At 38.0% G+C, this 20,650-nt stretch overlaps 1 protein-coding gene across 2 annotated transcripts in view; it reads right to left on the reverse strand.

Annotated features, from left to right (window-relative positions):
- Positions 1-724: 724 nt before the first annotated feature.
- The window catches only part of LOC135472425 (protein salivary glands marred-like), a 65,623-nt gene continuing 45,697 nt past the window's right edge, over positions 725-20,650 (reverse strand). For both annotated transcript variants that reach the window (XM_064751922.1, XM_064751924.1), the window contains exon 4: positions 725-3,307. In XM_064751922.1, the coding sequence (XP_064607992.1) occupies positions 2,736-3,307 (572 nt within the window). In that variant the 3' untranslated portion in view covers positions 725-2,735. The remainder of the gene's footprint in view (positions 3,308-20,650) is intronic.

The following is a 20,650-nucleotide window of genomic DNA, read 5'->3' on the forward strand; positions in this document are numbered from 1 at the left end:
CAGTTTTTTGTGGATTTTTTTTAGTGGTGGCTCGCCTGCAGAACACAAAGTAAAATTGGTGTCGCCTTATTCAGGTTCGTAAACATCATTCATATTTCATTCACCAAAAATTTTCTGTACAAGCATAGTTATAACTATGATTAATATTTTTCCTCTTTCGTGGAAGAGATGACAAAAAGAAAGTATGTCAAATTGTCTTATTTTGGAAGTCTCTGGCATCAAGGTCGAGTATCTTTATCGAAACGCTGGGCATTGTCATGAAAATTATGATGATTCATTTAAGAAAACACGACATTAGTGCACTTTGCCTTCTTCAGCTGCACACTGGTAAATGATTTGTTGCACGCTAAAGAATGCAATTTATAAATGAGGGGAAAAGAGTAGAGGAGGAGACATTTCAAACACTGCCAATACGCAGCTTTATGTTTCAACCATTTTAAAGCTTGCCTCCCTGTGTGTACATGTATGCACTGACATTTGCATGACAATTTGTAGACGAAAACCTTTATTTATACACTCATCTTGGCCACAGAGCCAGATGATATTTAGCATCAAAGAACATGTAACGACATTACCATTTCTGGATTAAAAACAAAGCAGTCCAGAAATACCACATTTACCAAATTTCTGTGGAAAAAGCACTCAAGCATGAAACAAATTAGGCAGCCCCTAGGAAACTCCGGGGGCGACACGCTTGCTTTCAAGCTGGATTCTATCGGGTCAGTGGCAATTACCTCAAATCACCAGAGAACCATTTTATGACTGGCTGATTAGATCAAATTAAAGAGCCCTCGATGAACAAAAGAGTAGTATGTGTTTTCTGCCTGGAAAAGATGGATTTGGCAAAAATTTGGGAATGCTCTGGGCATGCCTTTATACGATCTTTGTCTCATTAAACAGTCGATATCCTCCTCTCAATGCCTAGCTTTTTAGTGGCCCATCAGGCGGTCTGGATGACACAGGCTATCAGTCTTCATTTCGTGTCTAGAACTATTAAGGTTATAGTTCACACAGTTTCATCTTGCGCTTCCACCTCATCTCTAACATGGAACAGACGTCAATGAATATTGCTGATAAAGACTTCTATAGCTGCTGCTACTGGCCACTACCATACCTAGATCGAATACGGCAACAAAGCAAATGCACAGCACAGCCTTACATCACTGCAGAAGAGTGTCTCTTTCATTTCGTTTTGTTCACAGCATTGGTCTTTTTAAGGCACAAATCATCAACACTGTTCACTACTGTTCAAAACCATTATAGTCTCTATACGTTTCTCTGATCATGCTATGCTGACGTCGGTTGACAACTGAAACTACATGTAGCTTCTGACCCATGAAAATCACTGTGTGGAAGAAAATCATTACACAAATGTAAACATACATGTACATGTATGGTTAAGGGATCACTGTTGATAAATTTTTTTCTCTCAACAAAATGTATCAAGTTGCAATTTAAAACATCCTGACAAGGGCATTTCTCTGGGGGCCTTAATTCCATTGGTACATTCAAAATGTATTTGCTTCTGCTGTATACTCCAAATAATTGGCTATCAACACATTATTCTGTTTTTGCACGTTTTTCAAGAGGTTTTCGCATGCCATGTCTGTTTAAAATGAACAAATGTTTCGAAAGTCATATTTTTCTGAGCTTGTCAGTTCAACACTTGTAACATTTCTGAAACCATGGTAATTAAACTCACCTGCAGTATGTTCTATGAATTGTAGAAATTAAGCAAGCACTAAACATGTACATGTAACTTTACAAACAATTTCTGAGGTACAATAGAGATAAGGTATCAGATCTAAGCACACAGGGAGTAACTTTTGTCTCTATCAGATCTTTTAGCACAAATACATCACAGGGCTGAAGTTAAGACACATGCACACATAGCCAACAGTTATTACATAGCCAACAGTTATTACATAGCCAACAGTTATTACATAGCCAACAGTTATTACATAAACAATTACAGTTGCTGCAGCTCTAGAAAGAAAGTCAGAAACCACAAAAGCTGCAACGTGTTCTTTGCAGCAAGCATTATGCTTATGGTTTAAAAAACAGATGAACCATCCATCCTCCTCCTTTTATGCAATTCCTGTCAGTGTTCAACACCCATCCTCTAATGTAATGCAAAGGACTACAATCCTTGTATAGAATATTAAAACAGACAAGCTTCTCATAAAAGAGATTCTGGTTTTCATTTTTTTCTCCTTTTTTTTGTCACAAAATAAAATGTTTCCCTGCAATTATATAAATTTGCAGATTTGAAGCATCTGGTTGCTTCATGCCACTGATACTTTTGTCTTTCTGAAAATAAACAAATGCAAGTCTTGACAACTGAAGCCAGGGCTTTAAGAGCGAGTACAAGGACATTTATATGGCACAACAAGGAGTCCAATGCCATGTGGCCAGAAAGCTCTCAGCACATCTTAATGTAGCACATATATGAATATAGATGATGTCTCACAGTGACAGTTTTGAGCGAACACCTTGGACAGCACCACTGTTTTAATGGATAGGGAATAACCCAGGTGCATAGGACATTAGGGAGGATTGTATCATGGCACTCCAGCAACAGTGCTCCTTCAGAAAATGGGACACAATGTCATTACAATCACATGCCCAAACAGCTCCTGAACCAGAAACGCACAAGGCCATACATTAACCCCAAGTGCCACACCTTTTCTGAAAAATGGAGGCTTTGGATGTCCAATGAGATGAAGAATCAGTCATTACAAATTGCCCTCGTCCATCATTTTATGCATATCTAAAACTATACGGTCCATGGCCTCTCTATGCACACTGTCTTGGGAGAATAAGGCTTCCAGAAAGTCTGGCGTGGCAAAGAAATTAAAGAGCAGGTCAATGCGTCCCTTTGATTTTTCCGTGAGATGGCGTGTTATAAGATTCTGGATCAGGATACGGCACTCTTCAATAGACTTGCGTAAAAAGTTTTTGTCAAAGGTGAACTCGACTTCGTGGAAGCTTATTATGCTTAAGGCCAACGAATGGAACTTCTGCTTGAAGGACTCAGCTATGGAGAGCTCTTCCGAATTGAACTGGTCATTGCGGTATAGAATCCCTATTTTCACCACTGTCTTAATAAGGTACTTGAGCATTTTCTCCGCTTCCTTCTTCGTGGGGAGGTAATCCTTGAGAATCTTGTACATGTTATCTAGCAGGTGCCCAGTGGTGTCATCTATAAACACCTTTGCAATCTTCTTGCTGGACATTTTCCCCAGGAGTTTCTTCTGTGCACGCAGTCCCAGCCCCCGGGAGTCAAACCCTGACCCTGCCTCTGCCACTGCAACGACAAACATTTGTTTTATATTAATATTAATAAACCATTAATCACACAAAAATCAAAATACTAATAATAATTACATGCACCTAAAGATCTTAACTTTCATGGGTTTTACAGGCTCAAACTTCACAATTTTCAAGCTGTATGCACTTGGTATAATACTTTCACGCACACAAAGCCTAAAGAGTCTAAAGGCCTTCCAAGTCCTACAAGTACAAAATCCCCTGGAGAATTACTTTCAAATTTCAGGATTTTCACAGTTTTTAAGGCTCAATTTGAATCCTCTTCATTAACAAACCTTTTGCTCTCAAAAATGTATTTTAGAAAGAACTACACTACCCTAATTCCTCAAATGAAAAGAGCCATTTTTAGTGCCATTTATGAACATTTTTAATATGATTTTGGAGACCAAACTACACTGGTTGAGTTGGCCAACTGCAAGGCTTCGCAAAAATCTTGTCAGACTACGGAGGATAATGCCTTCAGAATATGCTTGAATAAACACCTAGCAAAACATGCAAAATGGTTGAAGAATTACAATGGTTGATCCCTTTTTTTTTTTTTTTCCAGGCAAATCTTGACAGACATGAAAGCACAATCACACAGTAAAAGAAATTTTATGGGTTCACAGAAAACCTGTACATTTTCATACCATGCTTTAACTTGCCCCAAATAGACTTGAGAACCTCTGAACATCGCAATATAACCATAGCATTCAAGTAGGTAAGACTAAGCCATGTTAGATATGACACACATCTTGGTGAACATCCTTAAATCAAAGATTATATGCACAGACAGATGAATTGCACACATGTACAGTACATGTCATTTATATGCTGCATGTATTTAAGTATTGCCGAAACTTAATCTTGGAGCTAAAATATTGTGTTTCGAAAGATCACCAACTGCCGAATGCATGCATATTAAATTTTGTAAATGAATCCTCGACATCAAATTCTGCACACAGAAGGATACTGTATACAGTGATGTTGGCACAACACGTTTACTTTGTAAACAACTGCTTTTAAGTGTGAAACATTGGCTCAAAATTATCTCAGAAGACAACAAGTACATAAAAATTACATATAGGATATTACATGACGACTGCATGACGTACATGTATGACGAAATTAACGAGGGCATCCAATGTACAACATTTGCTAAATGACTTTGGCCTAGGTTATTCCTGGCAAGCTCAGGCAGTAGGAAATAAGGGACAGATTTCCTTTCGTTAATTAAACAACTTCTAAATGACTACACTGTTCAAAACTTGGATTCCCGACTACGACAAAAACAAATCCTGCAGATGTCCAGTAATGAACTACAATCATACTTAGGAATGATTACAGTAAAATAGTTCCAACAGACAGTAACAAAACTACAAGCTTCCTAATGGAAGTGGGCAGATGACTCTATGGAGACTTCTGTTAGTGAAAGAGTCTGTACATTTACATGCACTTATTGTAATGTTGTTAAGAATAAGTATCATTTCCTTCTGGTCTGCTCACTGCATAGCAGCTAGAGAAAAAAGTATATGAAGACATACTTCTATAGAACCTAATTGGGAGAAATTCAACTGGCCTTTGTTTTCACCGTACAAAAGCCGTCAATGGTTGTAGCCAAACCATTTATAGGCAAGAATGATATGATGTTTTGTCTGATTTTCCCCACCACCCAGGTATATGTATAGTGTCACCTGTTTCCCATGCATTGTACATTTATTCGGGACTGTATGCTCATGGGCCAATTGGCCCAATTACATGAAGACATTTACAACAATGATACATTTATATATATATATATATATATATATAGTCCCAAGTGGGTATCCAAAATTTTCCCTGAGCAACATAACTGTAATATGGACTTTCATTTAATCGGAAGGCAGCCTATTTTTTAATCCTGTGAGTTGGCGCTAATGTGAAGCAGGACATTGAGCCATTGTTATGTCTAAAATGGATTGCAGCACAATGTCTGCAATGTGTAAACAATGCATCAGCTAACAGGGTAATATTGTGTTGCCTTTAATGTGACATCATGATGAGCTGGAAAAGGAACATTGGACGTCAATGGGAGATTTGCGTACTTCGTATATGAGCACACACACACAATTAATTGTGACATAATAAAAAAAAAGAACATAAGTTAAAGGCTTTGAACTGTTTGTTACAGATGCGAATGAGTTTTACAATTTCCCCATTAAATGACGTCAAGGTCTTGCTGCCGGGTGTTTGACAGGTCCCGATTAGCTCATTATTTATTTATTTGATGAGAGTTTTACACCATACTCAACAATATCTGACTTACGACAGTGGCCAGTGCAGTAAGGCTGTAGTTAAGATTTGGCTTCCCGCCTTTTTGGTAACACTGATGTGTTAGGTTTAAAGACTTTGGGGAAGAAGCTCATCACTAGTGATTCATATTAGCACAGCTTGAAATGTTTTTTTCCACCTGGGAGCCATTGGCCCCTAGACATAAATATTTTAGGGGCCAAATAATTTTTTCAGGGGCCATCTATACATACAGATTTGTTTTCAGCAATCAAGGAAAATGTTACAGTCCTTGTACATTTCTGCTATGTAGTGAACATATGTTTTGAACTACTGGTTGTTGCAGTAGTGCTTTGTGAGCAATTCACAACCAAAGTTTGAAACTTGTAATTCACAGAGATTTTCATTAGCAGTAAACGACCTGTCATTCTTGGCAACATAGAACGCAGTTCGGAATTCATGGATATTTCACCATGGATATTTCTGCACTGTTCATTTTTTGTAGGCCTTGTAAAATTGATGTATCTGAAGACTTCCCTGCTTATTCAGCCTTGGAAGCTAACAAAGAGGCGTTGTGCATTTCTGATGCCTCATGATTTGTCACAGCATCTAACTTTAAAGTGTTCGTTCCAGCCACAAAACCTGAATTTTTTTTTGAGTCAAATATTTTGCGCAAGTCACATGTCATGAGATTTGTATCGTGGTCAAACTTCAGCCATGGCCTATTAACGCTCCATGCTTGGCGAAAAGTTCTTTTTGTGATTTTGTTCTGGGTCCCGTCCTCAGAAACATTGATAACTGAAACTCTTTTAGGGCAAGGACCTTTGTTTTCCTCCCTTGCGCCCACTTTCCATCGCGGGGAAGTTGATGATTAGCAACAAAAAAATGCTATAGCTGTCAAAACAAAATTCAGAGAACACCGCCACATGGCCTACCGAAAATTGCAGCCAGGATGAGGTGTTACTGTAGAAACAAACAGAATGACCTACAAATGCATGTGCTGAAAGCCTGGTCTCCTGTGTTAGGGATATTTCCTGTAAGTAACGTGCATACACTGTGACCAACACAAGACCGCATGCTAGGAGATTAGAATCTGCAATCTGCATTGTCAGAGTCTCATTTTGGATGGGTGACCATCGCTGGATTCAACTTTTCGAGCAGGCTACACTTAACGGATTCACTCACCATGTACAACAACTTAAATAGAGCTTAGGCGCTAATGGCGATCCACCACTAAATTTTCATTCGCCAAAACACTATTGTACTCGCAAGTGGCGAATTGGCGCTCGGTTTATTTCAAGCCATGATTAGATAGGGATATTGCATATGGATGTGTTCGCATTAGCTTGTACTTTATCTTCATAGTTACTAGCTTGCAGGTGGAATAATATTTAAAAATTTACGTTTTTTGAATGTTCATTAACCATATTAAAACATTCATTCAAACAAAATGGATAAAGGGTATGGCAAATCATTTTCGTCAAACCTTCAAAACTACACATTTATATAACACATATCTAAATAGTCATGCTTTCATAACATTTGTATTTCATTAGAGCATCTGCTTTGTGGAACTAGATCTGGATTAGATTCTGGAGGATTTCTGCAGTGCGAGTCTACTGAAATTCATTGAGAATTATGATAAAAAATTTAAAAAAAGAAGAAAATAAAGGCCTAAAAGCAAACCTCAAGCCCCAAACTTCAACCTGACATGCCAACACCCATCCACCACCAGCCAGCCTTAACCTGCAAATATTCCACCATCCAAAGTCTATTTTCCTATAAGGCACCGATAAGATAATTTCCGTGCAAAACCCTCTAACCTGAAGCTATTGGTAATCAAATTATCCATGCCTTTGATGTGTGTTAATAACTAGCTCCAGATTCCCCTGGAGAACAACCAGCAAAACAGTAATGAAATCTGGCTGGACACATCCGAATATGGGTTTCTGCTCAATTACTGGGTCTCCTAAAAGCATACATCTATAATTACATCATTTAATACAGTTGTTTATGGACAATTCTCCAGCACAGTTGAAAGAATTCTTCCCATTTTTTAGCACCTTTCACTAGTGGCTATTTATATAGGTCATCTGGCATTTCAACTCTTATCCTAAAAATCACCAAGCTACGTTATTAATCTTGAATCTTTTCCTTTCAACGTGCTGCATACAGTGCCTTAAAGGGTTGTTACAAGGTACAGTATTGAAGACACCAGCTTGTGAAAGTCTCATCTCTATCCCAGACCATAAACCATGTGGGATTTCTCCAGTCACAAACTAAGTTAAAACATCATTGCTTGAATTGATCCTGAACATTACACCTGGGGCATTCTGATTAGCCACAGAGGTTAGCAAGGCCTTGCTATCTCCTTGGTGAAGTGTATGACTTCAAACTACCAACACATGAGGTGCAAGTTCAATCCCAATCTTGAAAAAGGGACTTCATAGATTTTCCCATTATTATTGTTCAGGACATTTTGGTGACAATAAGCAGTCGAGGCAGTGTGCGTCTTACATTTGCCAAAGACCACTTATACGGCACTGAAGTCAGTATGTTTATAATACACATGAAAAAGTTTACTTGGTCAATCCTGTTTTCCTCCACCCACAAAATGAGCTGTATTCATGTAAGCAAAATGTTCTTGCGCATGGCATTAAACAACAATACAAACAAACAAATAAATATCTAGAAAGAAGCTATATTTATGTATCAAACATAGCCCAATTTTTCAACCTTCTTAACTGCTTATGCAACCAAAATTTTGAAACATTCTGAGAGAACTATGGGGTGTAGAGAAATAGCTTGCACAGTTTTAAGAAGCTCGCATCTTTAAGGACACAAATCATGTTTAGTATGATTTCCATAATAACTGTATGCATAATTTCCACTGATTAAAGTGCTTTAGTGGTTGAAAAGGTTGAAGATTTACAGTAATCAAAACAATTATTACCACTGAAAAGCTTCCCGTATACATCATAACAGGAATTATACAACAACAAAAAAACAGCTCAGCCATTTCCATTGCTTGTGTGTACAGGTACATGTACATGAATGCCAACAAATCTTGAAACTTCCATGTCCTTCCTAATCTGCCGAACGCTATTATTTCTTTCCTTCCTTTGCCATAACATTTCTACATATCTCTCTACACGTTTGACTTTCCATGCCAACACCTGCCAGCGAGCCATCAGGAGTTTTACTTCATCACCAGAGCATTTTTTAACAGTGCTCATTAATAGACACATGGTAAATAAATTACTGTGCTTTCATGTCAGGAGCTCCTGAATGAATATCAGTAATTATCCTGTCATGGTACGAACGACATAACCAGACTGACAAGACACTGGATGTGCACAGTGAAGGATCAATCTGAAAGGTTTCGGAATCTGGCTCTAGTCATGCAGAATCCGACACAATGCAGGCCAGAAAACCTGAACCTATCTCTACCATATACTCAGCTACTTTTGTGTTAGGCAGGCTTATCAGGTACCATCTGACTCCTCAGGCTTGGCCAATGGTGTACCGACAGGACACAGGATCTTATCTTCCACATAAGAACCACAATTGTATGCTACTGTACTGGCAATACTGTTACAAGCACTTCTTCACTTCAACAACAGAATTAATACAGAGCTAGTGTTGTATACTACTGCATTGGCATACACACAACAATGTTACAAGCACTTCTTCACTTCCACAACAGAATTAATACAGAACTAGTGTTGTATACTACTGCATTGGCAGGCACACAACAATGTTACAAGCACTTCTTCACTTCCACAGCAGAATTAATACAGAGCTAGTGTTGTATACTACTGCGCTGGCAATACACACAACAATGTTACAAGCACTTCTTCACTTCCACAACAGAATTAATACAGAGCTAGTGTTGTATACTACTGCACTGGCAATACACACAACAATGTTACAGGCACTTCACTTCCACAACAGAATTAATACAGAGCTAGTGTTGTATACTACTGCACTGGCAATACACACAACAATGTTACAAGCACTTCTTCACTTCCACAGCAGAATTAATACAGAGCTAGTGTTGTATACTACTGCACTGGCAATACACAACGATGTTACAAGCACTTCTTCACTTCCATAGCAGAATTAATACAGAGCTAGTGTTGTATACTACTGCACTGGCAATACACACAACAATGTTACAAGCACTTAACTTCCACAGCAGAATTAATACAGAGCTAGTGTTGTATACTACTGTACTGGCAATACACACAACAATGTTACAAGCACTTCTTCACCTCCACAGCAGAATTAATAAAGAGCTAGTGTTGAATACTACTGCACTGGCAATACACACAATGTTACTAGCACTTCTTCACTTCCACAGCAGAATTAATACAGAACTAGGGTTGCATACTACTGTACTGGCAAATACAGGCAATAATGTTAGTAGCATTTCTTCACTTTCAAAGCAGAACTAGTATCCTATACAACTGCACTGGCAAATACAGGCAATAGCACTTCTTTACAGCCACAGCAGAATACAGAACTAGTGTTGTGTGCTATTATTTGAAGGTCTTCCGAGGTCTTGAAAATCCTTTTAACAACATTCAAACTGCACACACATGATTTAAAAGACCAGACAGAACCCTAATAATTTCATACCTGAAAACTAAATCCATGTACACTCAGTACTGTAACTGCTGTGTGAAACTCAAACTAAACATCAAACTTAATTAACATTGGCAATTTTCACAATTCCATCCAGACACTGTTAGTGTGGGCAAAATGATGACGAGCAAGAGACACATGACTACATTCAGTATTCATGTCAGAGAAAAGGATGTACCTAGAAAAAGTTCACAGGCAAAAATTAAAAATTTTAGAGTCTCATATAAATATGTGCACAGTTTGGCTTGATTATTTTGATACTTTGAATATCAGCTATATATGTACATGGAATACCTAAACATGAATCAACACTGCCACATTTTCTGTTGTGTACAGGTTACAGAAGCATCCCAGGCTAAAAATAACAGCCGAACACATTCCATCGTTCTTCTCTGCAGAACTCTATTCCAAGGCGTTTTCAGGTCTGAAGCAGCCCAGGAATTTCTGGTAATAATTCTGGAGAACCTGCTTTTACATGAACAGACAATCTTCAATAATCATTACTAAATGACACCAAGTGTTTGACAGCGAAAACTATTGAAAGGGATGCACAGAGCATTGATGTATTTACACAGGCATTTCTTAGCAGACTTCATCCAGACACTGCAACAGTTCATGAAATGTAAACAAACATGCAGGATGAAACCTCAGGGGGTTACAGACATTTTGTTAGGTACAAAACACTTGAACGTTAGTCCATACCAACAGCTGCAATACATCTGTATCCCATCAATTTATGTATGCAATGCCCCCAAACACTTGTCATGGAGTTTTTATGGCTCACAGGCAAAAGATATTTGTATGTGAGAGGAAATGAGAAAATTATACTGCTATCAATGTTGAGGTTGATGCTAAAGCAAGTCACCTTTGCTGAGCAATGTTCCATTGGCAAGCTGTTAATGGTTACACGCTGAGAACAAATCTGTCCTTCCGGCACTATAAAATGTGCTGTGGTATTTTGCAATGAAAATACAAAACTTTATCAATATCTGGGAGTCATGTGACAAAAGCTGGTATAAAGCTGAAAACTTTAGACATATCTATCTCATAGTTCATCTATAAGGAATCTCAGCTACACTCAGCTCTACTTGGATATCTTATTCCACTGACTACTTCTTCTCTATTATAACGCTATAAAAACCAAGCCAGGAAACTATCAACTTGGAAACTCTTTGCTTGTGATAACAGTTCTTGGATTCCATTTTACTGAGAAAATGCCCACCTGGTTAAGGTGGCTTATCTACACTATTACCGAGGCAAACATAAGAAAGGCACTGTAATCATTGGTGCAGAAAGGGTATAATTAAACCACACACCAAATAATTTTCAGATACCGGGTATAAAGGACAGAAAAGTATACAAAAATGACATTGGTGAGGCTTCAATCAACAATGGAGACTGGAATGTGGATGTGTGCCTTAATTATTCCAGCAAATTACGATCAAATGGCTGATAACAGCTCATAGTTGCTATAAATCAATTTACTTTTCGATCACTTCATGACTGCATTTTTGTGCTTTCCGCAAAGGTACAACACAATAAACTATTACTAAAGACATTCCATAGTGTAAAGAGAAACCCATAGATTATCTTAACGTAATAACACATACAACAGTCACCTTGTTTGTTTTATTCAGAATGATTGATTATAGCAGCCCTAGAGTTACCTTGGGGAGATGGAGAATATGCTTAATTTTGTTTTTAACTCTGTTCAGGGTCTGAAGGTTTATTTACATTTACCTGCACCAAATTTGATAAGACTTGGAATAACATTCCTTAGTGAATTCCATTTACCCTCAACACAGGGTGTGACACAGAAAACGTATTACACATGTAGCTAGGATATAATTCTGTGATGTTTAAGAATTGTCAAACTAAATATAACTTTCTGTGAACACCTGAAACTGGTCAATCCAACCAATGTAGTTTTGTCTCCAAAATCAGATTAAAGATGTGCCTTAATTGCACTGAAACTTGCTTTTTCACATGCGAAAAGGTTGAAGAATTCGGGTACGGTTCAGTACTTAAGCATCTTCATGAAGTCATCAGTTGGTATGATAGCTGAAGAAAGTTAACAGTCATATACATAAACATACATACATCGGTCAAAGTTTAACAACCAGACACAAATATGACCATAGATGATATCTAATCCAAGCAGGGCCTCTCGGTGATGTCATACACGCCCCACTGTTGAAGTCTGAAAGGCAATCAGCTGGAAATTACCCTAGTACAAAGTGTAACGTCCAGGAAACAAAGATGACCTAAGCAGATATATTATTATTATTAGATGAAAACAAATCCCAGTGGTTCACTGAGTGATGTTATGGACCTGTCCAAGCTTGAGGGTAATTGCTCATGGGCAGCGTAAATCCCTAAGTCCCTACCACCAGTTCCTGGCAGGGGACAACCACAAAATGAAAGGATGGTCACATAAATGTAGCAAAATATCACAACAGAAAGTAATATTTCCCACAGGTAAAATATTGTCACCACATTAATTTGGGATAGATATTTGATTTCATAATTAACAAAGTTCATCATTCTTGATGGTGTCAGGATAACAAAAGCAAAAGAGACAAAATTAAAATGTCCCTGCTCTTAAATGTCACACTCCAATGGGCAGTAACCTGGGTAAATGACACTGTCCCCTAAGCCTTTTCTGAACTGTAGTTCAGACTCTACATGTGCATCTTTTTTTGGAGTACATACCATTCTGTCTGGAAGAATGTGGACTGAACAGTAACATGAATTGGAGATCATCGCACAAGACACAGGAAGTTATACTGTATATCCCTGAAAGACTTGAGAAGTTGAAATGACCTTACGATTTGAAGGGAGCTGAAATTTTAGACTAGAAGTCTGGGGTTAAATATATTTGTCATTTTCAGTTAACATTGAAATGACAGTTTCATCAAGTGAAAAACTACTAGGCTTGAAAAATGTTACTCAAATCTCTGAAATCAAATTTAAATCTTACGGTTTTGGGGGTTTTTTTTCTGTATTGACAGTCGTTCATATCATAAAAGGTTAGAAAACCCCAGGACAACACAAGACTTCATTTTCTCAAATAAAAAAAGAGCCTAAAAATGTTATTAATATCTGGATCAATATAAAGTGAATGTCAAATCTGAGTAAATCCATCAAAGCTTTAGGAGAATACTGAGGATAGCTCCAAGGCGAAAAAGTCATATCTATCTCAGTGTTGATGTCTTGGAGACAGAATCTGAACTGCTTTGTAAATTGGGATCCACAAAAAAAAAAAAGCATGAAAAATTCGCTTTGAACAGCAACAGCATAGGGGTATTCGGCTTCCTGAATCCTGTGACATGGGCAAACATGTATTCTAACCTACCTCATTTAATGCCACAATACAATGAACGTGATAAAATGACAAAGGACTTCTTCATAAAACATGCCGGCTCTTAGTGCAACTGATTTAAACAGCCTTTGTCCAATAAAATCTCTTTTTTTTTTTTTGTAGCGGCTGCTAAACTTAATATTGGATATGTATCATCACTATCTTGACATGGCACTCAATTCCAAGTGAGTGAGTGAGTGCTCAGGGTTTAACGTCGTACTTAACAATTTTTCAGTCATATGACGACGAAGGAATCCTTAGAGTGTATATAATGTGCAAGAGGGCAGTCTTCCTTGTCTAACCAAGCAGCAACTAGGGAAATTTCACTCCTGATCTCTTCAACTGAGGTGGTTAGAAGTCATTCATGTTGAGCAGTCATGTTTGATGTACCTCACTGATCACATTATTTACTGATAAATGAGAGAATTCCTTCTTCATCGGATAGTAAGATATTTGAATAGTGGAAATTCACCAGCTGAAGCATACAAGCAAATACATGTACACTGGAAACAGGCTAAAGCCTACATGTACATCTAATGCTTTATTACAGTAATTTATCTGAATGATGTACACCAGATTTATTCACAAGTTTTGATACGGCTGTCAAACGGAGAGAAATCAAAGTGCCCTTACTGAACCACTGCCCTTGGCACGTACACAGTGTACATGTACCTGACAGCCACAGCAGGACTAGTAAGAGCTATGGCAGAGCCTGTAAACTCATTGTCAGGAGGTGATCGGGCAAGGAAATCTTTAAACATGAGACAGCGAAGACATTTTTAGCACTTCAGGCAGGATGTACAAGTGCCGCTGTTGTTTCATGTACACCTACACAGAACCCCAGCTAGAAATCAAAAAAGCCAGGGTGCAATGCTACAAGTACACTCCTGAAAAAAGAGACATGGTACTGGCAATTTCCACTGCCAATCTAGTTACTACATGTATGTGTCAGACAAAAAATGGAAGGGTGCACATGTTATGAGCAGGGTCACCGGTGCAGCACATATTTTTAAAAAGCCTAGCCTCAGGTATGGTATATATATATATATATAAATTTTAATGAAGGAACACTGTAGAGCAGATTGTTTAAGCTTCTAAATGTGTCTTTAACCATTAATTCTGCTATTTCACATCACTATACATGTATGCCCGCACAAAATGGTCCAATTACATTTACAATTGCATGGCTTTGCTTCCTGACTGAAGTCATTTGTAAGACAACACTTACAATACCCCACCCAGTCATAGATACCTGTAACTAACACCAGATGAAATTGTAATTGACCTGCATGTGCCAAAACTTAATTCTCCCATGTAGTTATTAGTACTACAAGTAATACATCTACCTTAAATGACCATAAATTTCGTCCATGACTAACTTGCCCATTTTTCTGATTCTGAGACTTTTATTGATTTTGGAAAGGTGTTTTGAGGTTTGCTTGGAACATGGGATGACAGTTTCCTGGAAAGTTTCAGCACCAAAAATAATATTTTGTGAGATTTATTTGCCTCTAAAAATGCACTTTTGAGGGTAAAATTTTGGGTCACTTAGCATAACCCAACGCTTGACTGAATTCTAGTATCCCACCTACAAGGCCGATGTTTAGGCAATAGGCAGGGCCTCAGAACAGTACAAGGCTACATGTATATATGATACCAGATATAATTCTCAATCATGACACAAAAAGACATTTGGTGTGAGTGAGTGCTTGGGGTTTAACATCCTACTTCAGTCATATGATGAGGAAAGAATCCTTAGAGTGCATGTAATGTGCCTCCTTGTTGCAGGACGGATTTCCACCGCTCTTGTATCTAGTGCTGCTTCACTGAGACGAATTACCGACGGCAAGTAAGCCGTGAGCCATCATACTGATATGGGTCAACCACTCGTGGCACTATCATGCAACGCCAAGCCAGGAAGTTACAACTTCCTCTCCCCAAGCAGGCGCTCTACCAACCGTGCTATCGGGGCCGGTCAAAGGCTTTTGGAAGATTAGAGCTTGTTGGCAGTAGTGAATAATCAGATAACAAATGAACAGGAAAAACAAATGTCACAGGTCACAAAAGCTATAGTAATGGGAGAAATGCTAGATGACAATTTTTTTAAACCTTTAATATTGTCACAATTACAGTAGTTACAGATTAGAAAATGAATTCTACATATCAAACCAATAAATATCTGAAAGCTGTCAAAGAAGAGACATACAACAGACTAAGTTCATGTACATATGTGATACATGCATATACCACAGAATTACTTTTACATGTATATATGCATACAATCTGCAGCAACATCATATAAAATATCATAATTACCTAATAATGATGTTTGATTTCTCTCTCTGCTTCAAAAGTGGAGTGTAATTATCATAACTATGCACCATTTAAGAACAACTGTAGATTACTGAATATAAAAGACATGAACAATTTCATATTTAATAGTGTTCACTCAGAACCCTACTTAATTTGAATGTACACACATGCTACTGTAATTCTTCTATCATTTCGCATGTTTGCGAGGTGTTTATTCAAGCATATTCTTAAGGCACTATTCCGCATAGACTGATATTTTCTGTGAAGCCCTGAAATTGATCAATCCAACCAATGTAGTTTGTCTCCAAAATCAGATTATACGTATGCATAAATTGCACGGAAAGCTACTCTTTCATATGCGAAAAGGCTGAGGAATCAGGGTATGTTTGTCCAGAACTTTGTCAACACAAACACTTATTCATTATTACCAGTGTGTGTGCATGTTTAACATGATGACTACAATGTCATTTACAGTGTCTACCCATGCTCAAGATGAGGGTCAGACATTTTCTCAAGTGCCATACATTTATTAATGTTCAGGAAAGAATCTGTCCAGAGTGATTATGAGGACACAAGCCCATGGCACAACCAGCAGTGATTCTCATTACATAATGTCAGTCCTATTTCCAACCCAGACACACTTTTGGCCTCTACCACTTCAAAGGGCTCTCTTCGACCATAACCAGAGCAATCAATCAACGGCTACTTGACAGCTCCGTGGTCCCACTTAACCTAGTGTAGATTCCCCACTGACACTCACACAATTACATGGATCTACCTGGCCAAACTACCTTAAGCTTCTAAATTAACAGCAAAGGCAATAGAGATGTGCCCCCTCCTGACTCTCCAACTCCCCGTTCCCCTCCACGTCTGCACACTTAATGCACACTTAAATTTATCACTGGCTATGTATTCAGGCGTTTCTTTACTTGGCTGATTTGTTTTTCAAAGAAATGATACTCCAGAATTTTCACCTTATACGGTAGTTGTATGGAAGGAGGAAGCTGAAGTGCATAGGCATCATAAAGCTTACCAACAATCTCTTACAAGTTACCATTAAACAAATTTTCTTATATATGACACACAAACATGTAAGCCATATTGACGTGGATGAAAACTGGTCTTGGATAAAGGTAAGGTTAGGTAAACAGCTCTGTCATATGTCATTAAGATTGCATGGACAATAAGAGCAAGGAAACAAGGCTGGGACTGAAATAGTCTAATGTGTGCCTTAATTTAGGAGTTACACATACATGTACATTCTTCAATTCTTTTTGTGTGCTGTATTACAATGTATATATACAGCACAGAAAAATGACTTGCACCTAAAATTGCCAAAAACATTTACAGAGTCCATGAAAACATGAGTTATGTTTAATTCTAAAATAATGTCAGCAAGTCAACAATTTAGAAACGTCCAGAGGTCAAACAGAGCTCGGGTTTGTGTGACTAAATACCATTTGCCATTTATTTAATTGGTCTTATTAAACTCATAAATATTTCACTTGTATTACTGCAGTAATTTATGGAAGAAGGGAAAGAGCTTTGGAAACCCCATCAACATGCCAGTTAGCTGACAAATTTCTTGAATGGAAGCCTTTTCCTTGCCAGGTGCCTGACAACCTTATTGACACGACTGTCTGTTCCAAACCATGGGAAGCTGCATTTGTACCTGTACATGCAACATCATTTCTCAACACCAAGTTGTCTGCGAGGATATGTTAACCACGCAGAAAAGGTCATTTTGCAGATATGTAGTCTAATCCAACTAAACTTTCAGTACTGGGTTATGGTTTCCTGTTGCAATAACCAAATGAGGGAAGTAACAACAGAAATTTTGTTACACAATAACCAAATGAGGGATGTAACAACAGAAATTTCATTACACAATAACCAAATGAGGGAAGTAACAACAGAAATTTCATTACACAATAATCCAATGAGGGAAGTAACAACAGAAAAAAACATCTGCAACAGTAATCAACAGCAGAATGAAAGTGGACAGATTGTCTGAGTAAAGCTTGATTCTAATATGGAGAACAGTAGTGTTTTTTCTCTCACCATGTTGCTGAGGTTTACAAAGTATCAGTTAAACAGAGCTGTGCAAATTACTACTGTCTGTCACTTTAGTAGGAGTCAAAAAAAAAAAAATAGTGAGTGAGTGAGTGAGTGCTAGGGGTTTAACGTCCTACTTAACAATTTTTCAGTCATGTGACGATGAAGGAATCCTTATAGTGCATGTAATCTAGTGCTGCTTCACTGAGATGCCTTACCGAACGCAAGTAAGCCACCCCGCCCAAGCCATCATACTGATACGGGTCAACCAGTCACTGCTCTATACACTTCATGCTGAACGCCAAGCAAGGGAGTTATAACTTCCTCTTTTAAGGAACTCCCACTGCGAAGCAGACGCCCTACCAACTATGCTATCGGGGCCAGTAAAAAAAAAATGGTGATTTCACGTTATCAAGTGTTCTCTCATTACATTTGTATCCCCCCCCACCCCCGCCCGCCCCAGCAAAACTTGTACGTTATTACTATCATTTTCAATTACTCCACATGCATAGATAAAAACGCTGTGTGAAACACAGAAATATTTCCTTGTACCAAGTAATGTTAATAAAAGGAACGTGAGCGTAAATTAGAATCTCAAAATATAGCATTTCAATAAACTCCTTGTGATTCCCTTGAAACAATACCCTAAATCCTCAACAGACCACAAATGTAATGCATGCTTTGGCATATTAAAAGAATGTCATCTGGTCTGAAGATGAGAGCTAATAACTTGTGTAAATTTCACATGAGCCCCTACCTAAATAACACAGTTTAGTCTTCAAATCTAGTGAATTATGATTCCAAACTTCATCTCAAGTTATATTTTATATAGGATTTAGGACATAAACAAATATGGTGATTCTACAGTATAATGTGTCAAATGACATAAGAACTGCAACAATTCTCTTCTTAATCCATACATCTAGACTGACTGCTAACAAAACAAATTGGTGGACATACAAACATATGTGATGACTGCAATACATTTCAGACATCTTATATAATTGGATTGTTTTCATAGCACACTAAGGAATTCCTAAATGTTTCAAACCAAGGGGATGAGGAGTAAATCTTGTTTTCAGTATACATCTACTATATGTAGTTGCTGCAGTTTGTAAGTAGATTTGAAAACTAGCTTAAGCCTATCGCAAATGTATAGACAACAGTTGTTGTCGAAAATCAGATTTTTAGATCCGGTGCCAAATGATCCTGAATATCCTGAATTTGTTGTCCATTTTTTAAGATTCCAGCGGCAAAAGATGGTCACATGGTACTTTCAAGGTCATGTGACCCCAAAAAGCTGTGTCGCAGCATCCATTTTGTATGTACTCGTATGACATTTCCATAGACATGGATTGGTTGATGTAGACTACAACGATCTCAGAAGATCCAGATTACTAGCAGACAAGCGAAATCTTGTGCCCGGCTGATTTGTTTCTGGATTTTTTGATGCCTAAAATTAAACAAGCTGAACCTTTCGATCAAGTGTTTCAGATTCTGGAATTCTTGTCATTGTTACCCACACGAGTAAATTTCGAGGATGTTTTGCTGTCCAGATAAAGAAATCCTGTTTTTCAACAACAAATGTTGTTCGTGTGCTCAGAGCTTTAGTAGCACATGTCGTGTACCAGTTAACCACTGGTAGTTTGGATGAAACTGAAGCACTGTCAATTCATTTGTTAACTGTTCAGGTCTCAGTGCTCAGCTATCTGGAATATGTTAAGTCTACATCTGCGTCATTTATCTTGTAGGGAATTTGACCAAATTCTTCTTCCTTCTCTTTTTCACTGATGCATGTCTTTGTGGTCCAAGACATTGCCTGATCAGATATGGCAAAAAGCTTGACATAAAGCTCAATACGTGTTTTGGACAAAATAAAAACAGGCAATGTGTTTTCGCTGACAGCCTAGCAAACTGACATTTCCATACCAGTGTGCCTACATCCCAGTCATTACCAAATCTTTCATGCAAGAAGGGGGAAAAAAACAACAACAGATTTCCACTTTTATTGGATGCACGCATTAGTATTCTCCAAGCAACACCTCAAATTTAGCGGGAGAATTATAAATGGAAACTGTCACGATGTTGGTAGAGATTAGCTGGCAGTCTGCTGTACATCTCCACTCTTCTCTGCTGGCATAGGGACAGTCTGGTGTCCAGATATCCACTCACCACAAATGTACAAGACAGGCCTCTGCCTCAGACATGGTTTATGTTCCTCACAGAATAATATAACTTAGGTAATTCCTTCTGTTTACTGGATCTAAATTCCAAGACAGTCATTAAATGGATTTTCAGCTAATAAGTAAACCACATTCAATCTCAGCTGCTGTACTCTGCAGTCATCAAATCATCAATGCTCCATCTTATTCTTTCTGTCAATTACTGCATTCACTTATCAAACTGATCACGTTCCATATCACCATGTCAGCTACAACATTCAGATACATGTATCAATGGCTCAAATATTTTACCTTGGCTGCTGTATTCAGTTATCAAATTGTCCTTAATTTAATATCTGCAATAAGCGATCAAATTGTCTGCATTCCATTTCAGCAACATCATTCAAAGATTAAATGGTTTACATCCCATCCAAGTTACTGCATTCATTTATAAAATGGCCTCTATCCTACATGTATATCAGCTACTGCATTCAGTTGTCAAATGGTCTGTATTCCATTTTAGCCACGGCTTTCA

The sequence above is a fragment of the Liolophura sinensis genome, chromosome 8 (assembly GCF_032854445.1).
Source record: "Liolophura sinensis isolate JHLJ2023 chromosome 8, CUHK_Ljap_v2, whole genome shotgun sequence".
Taxonomy (NCBI): Eukaryota; Metazoa; Mollusca; class Polyplacophora; order Chitonida; family Chitonidae; genus Liolophura; species Liolophura sinensis.